The sequence below is a fragment of the Cupressus sempervirens genome, chromosome 11 (genome assembly GCF_028749045.1).
Source record: "Cupressus sempervirens isolate cs-2001-9-10 chromosome 11, ASM2874904v1, whole genome shotgun sequence".
NCBI classification, from domain to species: Eukaryota; Viridiplantae; Streptophyta; class Pinopsida; order Cupressales; family Cupressaceae; genus Cupressus; species Cupressus sempervirens.
Window position 1 is genome coordinate 186,324,792 of NC_143128.1, and position 18,202 is coordinate 186,342,993.

At 35.5% G+C, this 18,202-nt stretch overlaps 1 protein-coding gene across 4 annotated transcripts in view; it reads left to right on the forward strand.

The window, feature by feature from the left end:
* LOC149528817 (TAF RNA polymerase I subunit A) overlaps positions 1–18,202 on the forward strand; it is a 206,966-nt gene that overhangs the window by 154,474 nt on the left and 34,290 nt on the right. For all 4 annotated transcript variants that reach the window (XM_089809936.1, XM_089809934.1, XM_089809935.1 and 1 more), the window contains exon 8: positions 9,304–9,624. In XM_089809936.1, the coding sequence (XP_089666062.1) occupies positions 9,304–9,624 (321 nt within the window). The remainder of the gene's footprint in view (positions 1–9,303; positions 9,625–18,202) is intronic.

Consider the following 18,202-nt stretch of genomic DNA (forward strand, 5'->3'; position numbering starts at 1 on the left):
AGATCAGCTAATACCAAAACAGCAATATTTCATCCAAATGACAGCATATTATTTGTGCGTTTATTAAAAATCATCCTTCATCAAGGAGAAGCTTGACTAACTGATGCTTTCCTTCATGTTAGAAATCTACTTTGCTCTATGTTCTACGTAGAGATGAGAGTTCAAAGGACAGATTTGGAAGCTTCATATCATAAATTTGTATCTCCATAAAAAGATCAAAGCTGAAGCTTCATCTTATAAATTTGTATCTCAATAAGATCAAACTTTTAATTTGTACCTGTTTATCAGAAAAATCACTTTTTAATGTGCTTATGATGTGAAAATATAAATTTCCTACTTTTGTCAAATACTCTATAATTTGTAGCCTGGGGTTTGTGATTAATTTGGGTAAATTAATCATGGCGATCTCCTATTTTTTCTTTTTTAGAGGCCTGTCACAATTAATATTTCCTAATTTCAATCACTGCCTCTGAACCATAATGCAATGTCGGCAAATAACATATTTACAGCATTAGTGCAAGCCTGCCAAACAAGTAAGGATATGTGATGCATTATATGCACTTCTCTACTTAGTGAGGTCTACCACAAGACATGTGTTATTGGAAGTCCAATAATTATTTGGGCCTCTTATCCAATGTTGAGATAAGCCGTTATTTGTGCAACTCATGTCGACTTTTATCCATTCCCATTCCAGTGAAACAAAGCCATAAATCGATTCAGTAGGGGTCTTGACCAAAGTAATGAGACTCAAATCAGGCTCAGACTCGGCAAGGGTAACTCTACTTGTGACTCGGCTCTGACTCGCTAGTGACTCAGCAAACTGACAAAACCCTTGAAATTTTGAGATTTTTAAGGATTTAAAGAACATTCCATGCACCCATTATTAAATAAAGTTTAAAGACACAATAACATCATGAAATAGAAGGTAATTTGATCATATACTTAAACATACATTGATTACATAAGTACAAAGGTAAATTGCTAAATAGTAAATAGTAGCTAAAGGAAATACAAAACATAGATATATAAAATCCATGAAAACCATCAAAATGTATATCAAATCCATGAAATCCATCACATCAATAGTAATCATCAAATGTTCCAATAGTATGTTAAGTTAAAAAGATAAAACAAGACTATAGCTATGGCTCCTCATCCTCATCCTCATCCTCAATATAATCTATAATATGCCTCTTAGTAAGGTGTCTAAGGTAGGTCCTAGATGACTGATCAACTGTAGTCTCTGCCAGTGCTTGTGAGGTGCCACTAGGAACAATCGTAGCTCTCTGGTCCTCTACTACCATAGCCACAGCCTCAGCCTCTCTATCTGCCTCGTCAACCCACTCTGGGTCCTTATCATCAAAGATAGGATCAGTGGCCTTAGTGATCCACTCAGACTCTGGATCAACCTCCTCTAGAGTAATTGAATAAGTGTTACTATCCAAAATCTCCCTGGTCATAATGCATAGGTTATAATGTACAAAGACTAGCTTATTCATTTTCTCCATAGACAACCTATTACGCCTCTTCGAGTGGATGTGTTTGAACATGCTCCAGTTGCGCTCACATCTAAAAGCGCTACTTGGCTAGCTCAATATGCAGATGGTGATTTGTTGAAGGTTTTTGGTTGAAGGCCCAAACATTTGCCACCATCTATCTGAATTTTGAAAAAAAAGAAACAAAAAAAATATTAGTCTCATTTCAAAATTTGAACTTTAAAGCTTGGCTGCAATTTTGTACAACCTTCTTTGCAAATTTGACCTAAAAAAATGGGCCCTGTTGCATTATTATAGGCATCCATCTCAAGCAATATATTTGTGGCATTAGTGGCCATCTTAAATATCATAGTGTATATGCCACTAAGAACCTCCTCATCTGCTTTGAAATCATCATGGAAACGGTATGCCAGATTGAGGTAATAGGCTGCTACATGGATGGGTCTATGAAGCTCATTTTGCTATCTCCTATCAATTATGTCCCAAATAGGGCCATACTTGTCCTCAACTCCTACATATTTGGATCTAATTGCCTCCTTGGGCCTATCCATGCCCTCATATATGTAGCCCATAGCATGCTTCTCCTATTAGCAACTCGTAGGAGAGCCACAAAGGACTCAGTGATCTACAAAACAATTAAACAAAAAACCAATTTAGTGAATAATGAAACTTTGCAAAGTTGCACAATGAAAATAAAACAAAAATATGTATGAGATAAATTAATTTATAAATTTTAAGACTTAAGCTTTTAAAATTTAAATTACCTCCACAATCTCCTTACATGGCTCCCAAAAACCTTCTTCATTATAAATGCATTTTGTTGCATCTATCCCTATAGGGTGGTGGCAAAGGGCGAGGAAGTCCATTGTGGACCAACAAACATGCACCTCAAAGGTAACCTTGAACTCAACAAGGATTTTAATGTGATAAAATTAGAGGCAAATCTTGTGATAACGGGCTTTCCCTTCGTATATTCCCTCATAATGTTGAGGACCAAGGCATGATTATAGATGAACTTGCAAAGATTTTTGGCCTTGGCAACACATGATTTCACCCATTCAATCTTGCCAATATCCTCTAACATGAGGTAGAGGCAATGGGCCGCACATGGAGTCTAAAAGATTCTTGGGTGTCTCTGCATCAAAATTTTTCCTGCAACAATTTTAAATTAGTTAGTAAACAATTAAAAATGTAGATGTGTTAAAAAACTTTTAATTTTCAAAATTTAATGAAAAACTAAAATAAAAAATTTAGACACTTAGAAGTTAAAATTTTACTTGTAGCAATATAATTAGCTACATTATCAGTCACCACTTGGACAACATTCTCTTCCTCCACCTCCCTTATGACCTCCTCAATAGCCTCACATAAGTATTTTGCATTTTTGACATGTGAGGAAGCATCTACAGACTTCAAAAATATGGTGGATCCTGAAAGTGAAAATAAAACAAAACAATTATCATTGAATAATCAATTAAACAAAATTTTAGTTATTCAATAATACATTAAATTTTAGACTTTGAGAAGTAGAGGATGATGAATTACCTCCGCTAGAACCAAGGAAATTTAGGAGAGTCCTATTCCTCCTATCTGTCCATCCATCCGTCATAATGGTATACCCCCTTTTGCTCCAAATCTTTTTATGGTCCTCCAACTCAAGTTTCATCTCGTCAACCATTTCTAGTAAGACGGGGCCACTCAATTCATCTTTAGTGGGGACTTTAAACCCTGCACCATAGATGAAAACCGCAACAATCATCCCCTGCCAATAAGGAGTCATTTTTTCAAATCAAGTTAAAATTATAAAATTTTATTTTCAAAATTGAATTAAAAAAATTAAAAGTAAAACTTAAAACTATCAAAATATAAATTAAGTTGAAGTACTTGGCTGCTATAAATGGAATGTTGCAGAAATACCAAAACTTGCAAATTGCTCTTCTTCTCCCTATTCCAGCCCAAGCTCTCAAGTGAGGGTTGTACACTAGGAGTGGAACATGGTACAAAAAAATTGTCCAATGTAGATTATCTGACTCTAGGACGAAAGGTAATGCCCGTACTACTATCAAGGGCAGCACCACTAGCAGTGCAAGGAATAGATGTAGAAGCAGAAGCACTAAGATGATAGGGGGGAAGGTAAGAACCTTCTCTAACACAACCTATTGAACCTAGGGGTGTAAAATTGCATACAAAAGCTGTTCCAGATGAGTGTGGATGGGAAGGGGAACCAATCTGAGCTAACTTTGCTAATTGTTTTTGTCTTAATTCTTTTTCTTGTTCATATTTTTTTAAGGCAACATAACAAGAACGTTGAGCCTCAATAGTTGCAACTTTACAAGGCTCAACATCATGACCACATATGCCGGCAATATGGTATTTCAATTTATTTATCCCCTCATTATTAATGACCTTACAAAATAAGCATTTTGTTTAAGTTCTAGCTCTACCTGGAAAGTCTATGGTGTACTTCTAGCACTCATTTTTTTTATTGCCTTTAGAGAGCTTGGGTTTTTTAGTTGGAGGAGCCATTATGAGTAAGGGAAAATGTCAAGGTTGCTGCAATAAGACATTTTAGACCGAAAATTACCATTTAAGCATTGTATTTTATGAAGATCTAAAATAAAACAAAACTTATAAACATACAGAAAAAATTCATTCAAAAAACCCATAAGCATAAAGAAAAAAATCATGTAAATCCAAAAAATCAACTCGTACCTCTTTGAATTGAGTTGACAAGTGTTGAGAAGAGCTCCTATAAATTTACATGCAAGTATATAGCTGCTCCAATGTTCCAAATGCAAATTTTTCTTTTCTTCCTTTCGGCTGGTTGAAAAATAGTGGCAATTTATTTCCCTTCTTCCTCTCTCTCTCTTTCTCATAATAGAGTGTTATGAAAGCCCTTTTAGGGTTATAAGGATAAGAAAGAACAAACAAAAATATTTTTAAAAAAACTATTTTAAATTTTTTGTCCTAGCTGAAACTTGACTGTCGAGGCTAGGTCACGATAGTTGTGACCCACAAGTCAGGGGAGTCACCTGACCTGACCCGCTGAGTCCGAGTCATGGGTCATTTTGACTCGACAAGCCTTGCTTGACTCGCTGACCCGGGAGACTCGCCCAACTCACGGTGGGTCTCGTTACTCTAGTCCTAACAATAGTGTAGCAATAGCCATAGTTGGAAAACTTGCTGAGTTTTTCTGCTCAGTGAGTTTTTCCCAGGAAAATTGGTAGGTTGGCAACAATAATTGATGAGTTTTTAGGAAAAACTTATTTTTATATTTTTTTCAAAAAAGAAAAAAGAACGAGTTGAGTTTTTGCCTAAGTTTTTTTTGGGTTTTGCAAGTTTTTTTTCTTTTTTTCTGAGTTTTCTAACTATGGTAATAGCCTAAGTCATAGTATTCGACAAATCTCAAGCATGAGATTTGGATATTGCTAAATATCAATATTTTCAAAAATATTCGAATGAAATCACCAGTTGTCCAGTCGGAAAATATGGGGATTTTTTATTGCCATGAACGATTAGAAATTACTATTCTCTGCGTGTGTCAACTATGTTTAAGGTTTTCGTATATTTTTCCTCTATAAAATACTGTTGTTGAGGCCTTAAATGTATAGATTTCTTAAAACAGAGGTTTCAAGTAAATGTTTCAATGGTGGTTTTTGTAGTTTCGTGCCAATATAGCTCTGTGCATGCATTTTGGACTGTACACAGGAATTCATAGGCAACTCTTACAGACTGTCGTGCCCTTCTATCTCCTGCATCACCATCTCCCGCGTCTGCCTTCAAAATGTTTCTTAACTTTATTAATTTGTAAAGTTTTAAGTTTATTAGTTTTTGGTTTATTTAGTTCTAATTATCAATGTCTATATTATTACTGGAAGTTATTACTAGAAGTTTAACAAGGGTCATGGATCATTTGCTTGGTATTACGATAGGTAAAGGTGGAGGTGTTACTACATGTCAAGGTGTGACCCAAGAGCTTAGAGCTATTTTAGAGAAAGAGCATTCATCTTCTATAGCTGAAAAGATAAAGGCACAAAATAACTAAAGAATTGAAGATGATGTCTTTAGATTCTCATCTACTATACCTTCATCTTCATATCTACCTCGGGTTGTAAAGGCATCAAAAGAGAGTGGAACATTGAACAACTTTTGGAAACCATGTGAGAAACAACAAGTGGATGATTTACTAGCTGATCTATTCTACACTAGTGCGATTCCATTCAACGTAGCTAGAAATCAACTTTTTTGTGCTACATTTCAAAAGGTTGCAGAGTTTGCCAAAGGGTACATACCTCCTTATGAGGCTTTGATGAAAACTCTCTTGGACAGGTCAAAAGAGAGAGTGATTGGGAAATTAGATGTGGTTAAAGCCACTTGGAAGGCAACAGGTTGCACTATATTGAGTGATGGATGGTTAGATATGTGTGAAAGGCCATTGATCAATGTTTTAGTGGCTTGTCCTAAAGGGGTTGTCTTCTTGAAGGTTATTGATACTATGAATCGAAAATTCTTCTGAATATATATTTCAGATATTAGAGGAACTAATTCTTGAAGTAGGGGTTGCAAATGTGGTTGAAATGGTTACTGATAGTGCATCAAATTGTGTGGGAGCTGGGAAGCTGATTGTAGAGAAGTACTCGCAAATATATTGGAGTCTATGTGCAACTCATTGTTTAGATTTGTTTCTTCATAACTTGGCAAAATTCCCTTGGATACATAAAGTAATTCATAGAGGAAGAGCAATTGCGAATTTCATACAAATCGTCATCTCACATTGAGTCTTTATAGACAATATGCATCTAGGGAGTTGTTGAGGCCTTGTGATACAAGATTTGCTTCATTTTATATTACTTTGAAAAGAGTGGTTGAAGAGAAGGTGGTTTTGAGATCTGTAATTTGTTCTAATGAGTGGGAAAATTCTACACTCTCTAAAAGTGCTAAGGGGAAGATCATAGAGCAAATTGTTTTAAATAGAAGCTTTTGGGAAAGTGGGGCAAAGGTCTTAAATATATGCGAGCCAATTGTTGATGTGCTCTGTATGGTTGATGGAGACACTCCTTGCCTTGGAATGCTTTATGAAAGCATGGGTCGTTGCAAGAAGCTATTCAAAAAGCACTAAATAATGTGGAAGCAAAGTACATATTGATATGGGAGACTATTGATTCCAGATGGAGAATGATGCACACTACTTTACATGCAGCAGCTTGCTATATTGAGCCTAAACTATTTCACATTGATAAACAAAGTGATGCAGAAATTATGAAAGGGTTTTGTGAAGCCATTAGTAGGTTTGAACTAGATCCATCAATGGCATCTCTAATTAGAGAACAATGTTGGAAATACAGGAAAGTGGAAGGGATGTTTGGAATTGGAGAAGACAAATATAATACGACACGAGATGAGGTACCTGGTTATAGATGATGGATGAGCCATGGGGCAGAAACTCTTGAACTTCAGCATTTTGCCATTCAAATATTGAGTCAAGGAGCAATTTCATTAGCTTGTGAGAGAAATTGGAGTTGCTTTGACCACATCCATTCCAAAAAGAGGAACAAGTTGTCTGAAAAGTTGGGACATCTTGTCTATGTTCGTAGCAATTTAAAATTGCTCATGAGCAAATCAGCAAATGAGTCATCTTCACAAAAACAAGCTTTAGAAGACATAGCAATATCAGACGTAGATGCGCCCAACTTTTTTGATGAGGAATTGGGTGGTGGTGGTACTAATGATGATGCTACATCTGAGCCAAGTGCTCTTGATGGCTTAGAGCTTTTTTGAAGTTACATAGTCTTAGTCTTTTTGATTGTAACTCTGTGAATAAAACACGTCTTTGCTATTGTGATTTAACACGTTTCTTATGTTTTATACTTTATAAATGTGTCATCAGGCTTATAAAGTTGTCAAAACTATCTAGCAATTTTAACTATTTTGATAATTTATGGGATATATTGGATATATTTAAAAATAATTAAAATTATATAAGGCGACTTTTAATCCGAATTTTTACTCTTCCTGCACTTCATTCGAATTTTATACTTGCCGAACTTAAATTCGAATTTGAACCTTGTGACTTAGGTTATGGTATTTTTAGATATTCAACCTTCACTTCTCATTACACATAAAACATTAGACTTGTCACCAAACATTGAACAAAAGCACCAGAAATCATACATTTCCTGCCTTAACACATTGCAGGTAGCATTCTTTCAAAAAAAAAAGTAGTTTGAAAGATGCAAATTCTTGATCAAAAAAGGAAGGAACGTGAGAATTGAGAAAAAATGCCTCAGTAGTACAGTTATTGCAAAAAATTAAGAGATACCACATAGAGTAGTGTTGATTTATGGAGCTATAGGAAATAGTTATGGGATCAAGGTTAACAACATTAGTACGAGTTTGAATTTGGGTTTGCTAGTTCAGTTTGCGAATTTGACCTAGAGAATTTCAGATGGGATTCATTTTGGGTTTATTGGTACAAAAACACAGAGTTGTAAATATATATATATGTTTATACCCTAAAATTATGTATAATTTTATATATATTCGTTATTTCATAATATTTTTGATATAAAGTAATAATTTAAGCCTTGGACGGTATTGTGGATTTAACATTACTACTGTTTTTTTTTGTAAATAAAAGCACAGTGCTCAATAAAAAGACCGAGTAAATGATGTATAATGTTTTGAATGCATGCATAAGTTGCTAAAATGATAGATGTCAATGTTCATAAGGAACGTGTACAAAGTGATATGAGAACAATAGAAGGATTCTTGTTTCATACATTCAGGAGAAAGGATGGCAGGCCATGTGTTTAAGGCTTATACTAGCAAGCAGGTAGAAATAATCTTCCTGTGTCTATATCTGTACTCTTGTTGCCTTTGTATTTGTGTTCAATGTGCATCTGTGTTTTTGTCCTAGATTTCAATATCTGCAATTGGGCATATCTAGGGATTTCGCCCTTATACATTAAAGCTGTGAAGTTTGTTGATGACTCAAAAAAGTTGTGAATAATTGTCATGACAGGAGTGAATGGCCACAAAATTCCTCATGGATTTAGCTTGGTTCATCATTGACAAATCCATAGTAATTTAGTATTGCTCTATTTGGATTTTCTGCCAAATCAAACCTATATCCATTCTCAGTGCACATCGGCTACTGCTCTGGGGAGGGAGGGTCGGGTAATCAGTAACACAGCCTAGGCTGTACAAATGGTGCTAGAGAAGCTGATAAGAAAACAGCCTAGTCTGCACAAATGGTGCTTCCAAGTTATTAGGGAAGCTGATAAGAAAACAGTCCTAACGACTTATGCCTAAATAATATACCCAACAGAAGTGATGAAGTTGGTGATATAGGATAAGTGCTCCATAGTTTCAATCCTCAGTTGCATCCTTGTTTCCACCTGAATCAGTTAAGTAGCCTAGTTTGAAGGATCAAATATTTCTAGCTGTTTTGGGTTCGACACGACGTAGATTTGCATTCTGATTACAGTGCATGTGGCTTATTGCACATTCAGGTAATGTGCATGTTTTGGTTATTTTTTGAATTGTGTTTGGATTATTCTCTTCACTGCAAGGACCTCAACTGAGGTACTAGAAGCAATACAAGCCAATACCTCAATTGAAAAAATGTATCCAAATAGGAAGGAAATGCAATTTAGCTCATTTCTGGAATGTGGTGACTTAGATCTATGTTCAGGTTCCAATCAAATTCTGTTTAGGAATTGACAGTTGTGTGAATTTTCTTGGGCCTCTATATTTTTTGGTTGATTTGATGTAAATGGTGACATTTTGCTTATATATTTGAATTCAGGTGGTTATCAAACAGAATCTTTGGTGGAATGTATAGCTCTTCACTTAGATGCTGCTCATGGACATGCCTATACCTGGAGGGAATTAGCTTCTTGTTTTCAGGAGATACAAACTGAATGGCAGGCTAAACAGGAGAATGATCGATTATCCACAGAACAAGGAGATTTTTCCCATATAAAGTATGGAGGCTTGACATTTTCAGATCAGCTTCCTAGAATCTTTTGTAATTCTCAGTCAAGAAGCAACTGGATGCTACGGTGTAAATGGTGGGCTGGAAGGCATTTTAGCAACTATAGAATTCATCTACAACAGCAGGAATCTAGTAAGATTTTGACTTTAATGTTTTACTCTTAGAATTTTGTTTATAGTGATCCAAGTGTTTAGCATTCATATATATTGGTATTATTGAAGCATTTTACTGTTTTACTACTGAACATTTGAAAGCATTAAGCTTATCCACACTTACATTTTATCATGTTAAAGAAATAACAACTTTGGTTAAGAGGGAGTATGTTACATAGTTGGATAGTATAATGAAAAATAAACTATGCTCCCCAGAGTTTTAGTGATGGGGATGGGGATGATAGGGGATGATGGGATGTGTTTCTAGTACAAGTACTCTTTAGGGGCCAATTTTTAGGGGACGGTAAGAGATGGCTATTAAAAAGACGGGAATTCTTATATAGAAAGAGAAATTTGAAATGCATATTAGACCATTGGTAAGCCATTCATCATATCCATTTTAGAAGCTTAATACATGGCACTAGACTTGAATTGAGATTTCACATTTGAATCAATAAGGAAATTAACAAAATTTAAATGGTTTGATTGTCAATATGTGACAGACATATAGAAAAAATGCCCAAAGGCTCCAAGATTCAAGAATGAAATGACGTAAAATATCTAAATGTAAGTAGTAGACATATACTCCACATCATTTTAGGGATGGGGATGGGGATGATAGGGGCTAAATGGGACGTGTTCCTAGTACAAGTACTGTTTAGGAACAATTTTTAGGGGACAGTAAGAGACAGCTATAAAAAAAATAGGGGAAATTTTATATACAAAGAAAATTTCTAATATGCATATCAGACCATTGGTAAACCATTCATCTTAGACATTTTTGAAGCTTAATACATAGAACTAGACTCGAATTGAGATTTCACATTAGAATCAATAAGAAAATTAACAAAATTTAAATGCTTTGATTGTCAATATATGACATACAGAAAAAATGCCCAAAGGCTCCAAGTTTCAAGCATTTAATGACATAATATTTAATTGTAAATAGTAGATATATTATAATTAAACTACTAAATAGTAAACATAGAAGTTGAACTCCATAAACAACTGTCCATGATAATCATAATGTCAAGATATAAGTAAATTTTTGGCTGTCCATAAACAACACACACAGGTCTAGTAAGCAAAATTATAATTAGGACCTAAGTCACTCCAAGTTCAAGGGTCTTCCTCAACCAATGGAACCACAAGCTGGAGGTGTGTCATCCCTCTTGATCTTTGGGATTGACACCCTAACATAAGGCTGGACTCTTAACAACACTCAACAGTCAGCCGATCCTATAGGTGCAGTGCACTATGAACAACCACTAACTACTCCAGTCGTCTAGAGTTACAGTTGTTCCACTTGACTGATTGGATGAAGCTATATGTAGACCAATTCCTCTCTACAACAAAAGAATAGACAACCTATGAAAGACGATGAACAATGAGTATTCTAAGTCTGGTGCATTCCTACCATGCTACTTTCACCATCCAATAAGGCCATTTTGAGTTAATGTAGCTCTACCCATCCTTGCCTCTGGTTTGCAAGGGCCTTAAAGAAGCCTTATTTAACTTAAGTTGAACACAAAAAGAACTTATTAATTAATGAAGAGTTGAGAGATACTTTTCTATTGAATTATTAACATGAAAGCTTGAGAATCATATTTTTCATCACTAGATGGAGTCACTCTCCCAGGTCTAGGTGCATAGTATTTGGGATTGAGAGCATAAACTGTCATATGGAGTGGGGTGTTCATAATGTTCCACCGTCACGTCACAATGGGCCTAAGATGCTCCTCATAAAGTCCCAAATTAGGGTTCTTGCTATGAATATATTGCTTGATATGCCCAAGCAAGCTATCAAATGTCTCATAGATCTCTTCATGGTTAGGAGAGTCAGCATCATGATATCTAATGACCCACACAATAGGTGCAATAAAGGAGCACATATATTTGCAAGTGCAAACAAGTTACAAGTCAAAAACATCTTATAGTTTTAATTCTAAAATGATAAAATCAATAAATTGCCAAAATCAGAAATAATAAAATCAGCAATAACATTTTTTCGTATCTCATCATGGACCACCAGTTATCATCAAGGGTAGTTTGCTTCACACTTCTTTGCTTCCCTTTAGTGTGTTTGACTCATGCCATCTACTCTACTCTTCATTGACCACTGTCGATTGTAGATTCTCTTGGACCTAAAGCATCCTCCCCAACAAAATAAACTAGCTAGCATATCAAGTTTCCATGGGCTTGAGGAATCCCTTCTTCGAAAATGTCCTAAACAATGCCAGAGAAGTGTGATAGTTGCAAGTAAACATTTGCATATCTCTAGCCTTTGACACCATTGTCTTTATCCAATTAATTTTCTCAATGTCCTTCAAGGCATTGTTAAATGAATGCGAACAACATGAGGTCTAAAAATTGTTCTTATAAGAACACTCCCCCATCAATCCAACTAACTTACACACCCGAGCTGAACTGGTGGCTACATGCACACCATTAGAGGATCCAACCTGTTCAATAGAGAAATAAACTAGCTACCATAGCTAGTCTCCATGGGCTTGAGGAATCCCTTCTTCAAAAATGTCCTAAACATACCACAGAAGTGTGATGATTGCAAATAAACATTTGCAGATCTCTAGCATTTGACACCATTGTCTTTATCCAATCAATTTTCTCAGTGTCCTTCAAGCCATTGGTTCAACAAATAGACACAACATGAGGTCTAAAATATGTGCTTACAAGCATCCTCCCCCATCAATCTAGCTAACTTACATACCCGACCTAAATCAGTGACTACATGCACAAGGTTGGAGGATCCAACCTCTTTTGTCAGAAATTGGAAAGTTGTATCATTCCTTTTGCCTGAGCAATCTATAACTCTAAGAAACTTTAGAGCTTGTTGTGCTGGTGATAATAAGATTGGTGAGTGGTTGATGTTTTATATGAGTCCACTCGTCAATGATGATGGAGCATTCATCCATAAACCATGTATTTCTCATATCCTCCATCAAAAGAGTTACCTTGGAGTACTCTTTATCAAGAATGATGGTCTATAGCTTAGTTTCTCTACGTGGAATAAATATGGGACCAACAACATAGATATTTTTGTTTGCACATTTGTTTGAATTACGATGAACATGAGACATGAAATGGTATAGCATGAGAATAAATAAATTTAGCAATAGATGATCCAGCCACCTCTCATTCTTGCATATTAAACAAATTAGCAATATTGGTTTCTCTATGTCTTTTTTGCCTTTCCTTTACTAGAAGTGGGAGTAGGTGTTGCACTTACTTCCCTAGAGAAGGATCATCCATGGCTCTTGTTCTCATTGTCAAACTAGTGTGCACACATTCTCTGTTGAAGTCCCTGTTTTTAATTCCTCCCCCTCAATATGCAATCTAGCTGCCTCAAGTTTTTGCGCTTGTGTTGTTTTCTTGTAGCCTTTACCCCTTAACCACCCATCCCAAAGAAAATTGGAATAGACTTTAGTATAGCTATTCCTATTCCCTACTATCTCCTATTTTATTTGTTCTTATCTCTATCAACTCTTGTAGTGAATTGTAGAAGCTTCCTAGGGTTGAATGGGCTTTTTGTAGAGTCTTTGAGGGATTTGGAAGGGCACTCAAATTGGTTAGAGGTTATAGACCCTTCTACATTCACATTGCTTAAATACCCTCCAATGGCTTCTCTACTACTAGATCTATTTCCTATAAGATGTTTCTTACATTTTAACTTCCATACTATCACTACTACCTTCATGCTCACTGTTGCACATGAATTTTTTCTTTTCAAAATGTCAAGTAGAGCTACACTTCTGAAAATAAAAATAGTAAGCTGATAATGCCGTCTCTCTGTATTGCAAAATTTGTAAAAATATGGAAGGTATAAGCCAAAAAGGAATGGGAAATCAAAAACATACCTTAAATAAAGAAGATCTGATGCTAAAAGCTCTTCTTGCAATTGTTCACTTTACAAGTTGTTGCTCCTTCACTTCTTAGCAAATGAAAAAATGAACTATTTTAGCTTTTTGTCTTCTAAAAAAGGTTTGGAATAGTTTAATATCTTTTATTGGTCTTGTGGGGTTGAACAAATGATGGAACAAGAATTTCTCAAGGACAAGAATCCATTTTGGGACGGTTAAGGGATGGTTGACCATCTTCAATATGGAGTTTCATACCCGTTCTCTACAAATTTGATTAGCTGTTTCAAGTACTATTTCTTTCTTTGTGCAAATTTGGAACATCATGGTGAATGGGAAAATGATGCATCCTTGTGGAGCATAGAAAATAAATATATAAAAGGTAGATACTGAAAAGGACTCTATATAAATAAAAGTATATATTCATCTCTAGCACAGGAGTAGGTTTGACTCAAGTTTGCTTGATGTTGTGCTAATTTTGAGTAGTATAAGTACTATAACCTATGATTAGTGCTTAAAAATGTTAGAATTCAATTAGTGAATCCTGAAATGTCCCCATTTTTGTGAGCATCAAAGTTTGTTTGGATTAGTGTATCATTGGCCCTTGTAGGCTAAGTGAGATGGTTGGAGGGTTCACATTTGGCAGAACAAGAAGCTCTGTCCCTTCCAGAGTATAGATGCATTTAGGATTGCTCGCTGTTTGGTTCAGTTTTGTACACTTACTATTTATAATTTTATAGCAAGTCATTTATCCAACATTTATACATTTGGAAGGGCACCTAGACTATCATTGGTTGCAATGATGACTCTTGCAACCTTTGTTTTTATCAAGTATTCATGGATTCTCTAACTATAGTAAATCAAGGGTTGATAGAGATGAACCCTTACTATATTTAGTAAGGCACGCCAGTTAGCACTAAGTTTAGTGGGCTACCTCTTGCTGAAGTCCGAATTGGTTTGCAACAAAGTAACAAGACTCGGACCTGGCTCGGACTCGGCAAGGGTAACTCGACTTGTGACTCGGCTCAGACTCGCCTGTGACTCGGCAGGGACTTGGGCAAAGTGACAAAACCCTTGAAATTTAGAGATTTTTTAGGATTTAAATTAATTCCATGCATCCATTATTCAATAAGGCCCCGTTTGGTTGGGGAAGATGAATTTTTGACATAACTAGGTTATCTTATAACCAGGTTTTCTAAAACCTGGTTTTGTGGTTTGGAAAGCCAATGGTCCGTTTGGTTGACACGGAAGATGAATATATTGTGGACTCCACAATATTATTAAAAAAACTGTCATAAAATTCAAAACCTGGTTTTAATTTCGAATTCCACCTTTTTACTAGAAAAAACTTCTTCCAATTTTTAACCAAAATTGGAAGATGAAATTGAAAACCGGGTTATAATTTTAACCAACCAAACAACAAAGTTTTTTTGCAAAACCTGGTTTTGTCCCTGATAACCCGGTTTTGGCCCTCATCTTCCAGCAACCAAACGGGGCCTAAAGCTTAAATAGAAGGTAATTTGATAACATACGTAACATACATCGATTACGTAAGTACAAAGGTAAATTTTAGATGTATTAAGAAAATTTTGAAATAAAAAATAAAAACTCAGACGAGTTAGATGAGTCAGTCGAGTCACCCAAGCGAGTCAACCGATTCACCCAGCCAAGTCAACCAAGTCAGCCGAGTCAGGTGAGTCAGCTCAATTGACCCGCCGAGTCAGGGTCACGGGTCATTTTGACCTAGTTGAGGTGACTAGACTCGCCGACTTGGACGACTTGTGGCGAGTCTCATTGCTCTGGGCCAAAGTGAATCTAACTTTGCAATGATTAATTGAGTTATAATATTAAAGTTATACTTTAACAATGCTTAATTATTATTTTTTGTTTGATGGGTAAGAAGCCACAACCACTAATTTCCTTTTATTAATAAAATATAATAAAAGTACAAGTATGGTCAATGCAGGCCTGGGACTTGAAAGTCTAACAAATGAGGATAAATCCTCATTTACAATTTTAATTAAAACACCATTAGACCCCATTCTATTCAATAGCCATGCTTTTGCTTTATGGCTTTTCACACCAGATATGGATCTCTTATTACAAATGTTAGTTACACCATCAATATTACAGGATACCAACCCCTTACAGGTGATGCCACATTTATACAATGTTCATTGTTTCCTAATTTCCCAACTCAATATATGACCATTCCTCGGTCGACTGGGAGTATGCTCCAACCTCCTTGCAGTATTTTATGCTCTTGCAGATGCCTCAAAGAAACATTCTAACAACTTCCCCGACTTACTTGTTAGTCTCTAAAGAAAAAAAACTATCGTTATCCAGCAGTATTCCTGTTAGATATTTGTGAGGAAAACATTTTATAAGTTTATTTGAAATTAGTCTTTTAAAGATAAACTTAGAGTACATGCAGTACATAAATATCCTTCCTAGTTTGCTTGGGCATCCTTTCTGAGAATATTTCTGTATACATAGATGGATGGGTGAATGGATGGAAAATGAAAATGAAAGCCCATCATGAAAGATAAGCCAATGTTTAAGAAATAATATACTAAAATTTCGTATGCAGTAAGCAACCAGAAGAAACCAAAAGACAACTAGAGATAAGATCTTTAAATATAAACCATAAAGGTATTAACTAGTAATACGTTTTCTAGGAATATGATATTCATAAACATACTAAAATATCATCGTCAATGTAAAGTAACTTAATTATTTTTAACTTAAACTATCAAGACTGGGTTCTATAGTAAATGCCTAGAATGTTGGACAGAGTTTCATTAATGTCAAAGATATTTGCAAAAAGAGTTTACTCAACTTAATTAGGTGAAATGATACGATTGTTAGAAATAGGGAATACTGGGGGGGTTTGAATTAGTGTTCCACAAACTTTTGCCCAACTATGGATATCATTAACAAACTTTAAACTTCATGTATGATCAAGCTAAAAAAGAGGATCAAACTAGAAAATAAACATAACCATAATACAATGCAACTCATAACACCATTACTTGTTAACTAGGGAAACCCTGGCCAAGGGAAAACTCCGGTGGGGATGGTACCCACAAAAGGATCCACTAATCAAAAGTATCTTGTGAAAGATATTGACCCTCTTAGGAGTCTATTACATCTATATAGTGTATCTGTCCTTGTTAGAGGACTAGGGCTTTTAAGAAGCCTCAATCGTGTTAGGAGTTGGTATTGCAATACAAGTAGCAAGCTGATCCACTGTCCAAACATGCATATACAACACTACAATCTATATACAAAAGGTATAGATACATAAAGCTTTTTGACAATGTTGATATCAGTTAACATTATCAGATTTCCACAATCCATTTGTAAATAATTTGTCTTCTGGATTTGATTGTGTGCGCTTTTTTACCATCAACGTTTCGGATCATACTACATGATCCATCATCAGGATGAGAAAGTGCAAGAGTAGAGATATTGATATCTTTAATATATGATTTGCTTTGTGTTCGTCTTCTCAAAATTGATCATACATCCGTACTGTACTAGTACTATCATCAAGCTCGCATCATATTGATCATACAAAGTGCACATTCGAACATTATATCGTTACAATACAATACCAGCCTTATTACAAATGAAAGTGTCTTCCATTATACCAAATTGCTTAACTTGTCAGCCTTAAAGAGCTTGCAGGTTTCCCAAAACTTAAAATTGGTTTTCGCTAATTAAGGGTTAACATTTAGGATGTCGTCCCAACCAAAACAATCCCTTAACCAAAATGCCTTTACTCTATCATCTTCTTTGTTTTCCCTGTCATAACCGATACTTGGAAAATGTCCATAACTCTGTCCATACATCTCCAAATCTTTAGCGCTTTTGTATTCATGTTCTACATTGCCCATTCTATCTTCCTTTAACCATGCACATGCTGAAATGCATCTTGTGAAGTGTGCTAACAAATACTTTGACTGTTCACTATTTAGTTGAATAACACTTCGACAATTTTCTAAGTCCAAGAATCCAAAACTTCATGCTATGTTTCGCCCTCTTCATAGTAGGTGTATGTTGCCATAGATGACAACCCTATATCTTCCTCATGCATCCTCTTAGCCAAATTGCCAACAATGATAGCATGTGATCAATGGTGATACACAATGAAGACCAAACACTTGCAACAATTTTTGTGCCCCATGCTTGTGGATGGTTGAACTTGCACAAGTTTAAGATGAATATTTTTTTCTTTTAATCAAGGTTGATGTTTTATCAGTTCTAAATGATGAATTCAAAAATAATTGTATCGGGCCCCTCCTTGTGGAGAAGTTCAGCTATAGATGCACACCAAACATTGTCCTATCTGTAATGCCTCAAAATTCTTTTTGCTTGGTTAAGTTTTAAAAAGAACCAATGCTTGTCAAAGGTGCCTATTTCTATAACAAAAGACAAAAATCTTTTGCAACATAGCTTTTGTTAGCATGAATGTTGATGGTATGCCTATGGGATATAATTCAAGGCTTATGTTAGCAATGCTGGAGATATAACTCAGAGCTTATGTCTTGCGGTCATTATAGTTTGTCATTGATTTCAACATACACTTTATTCTGTGAAGAATTCCAGAAGTTACAGAGGAAAAATTGTTTGGTGCAATCAATGGTCAATGGAGTATGTTATGCACAGTTAAGGTTAGCT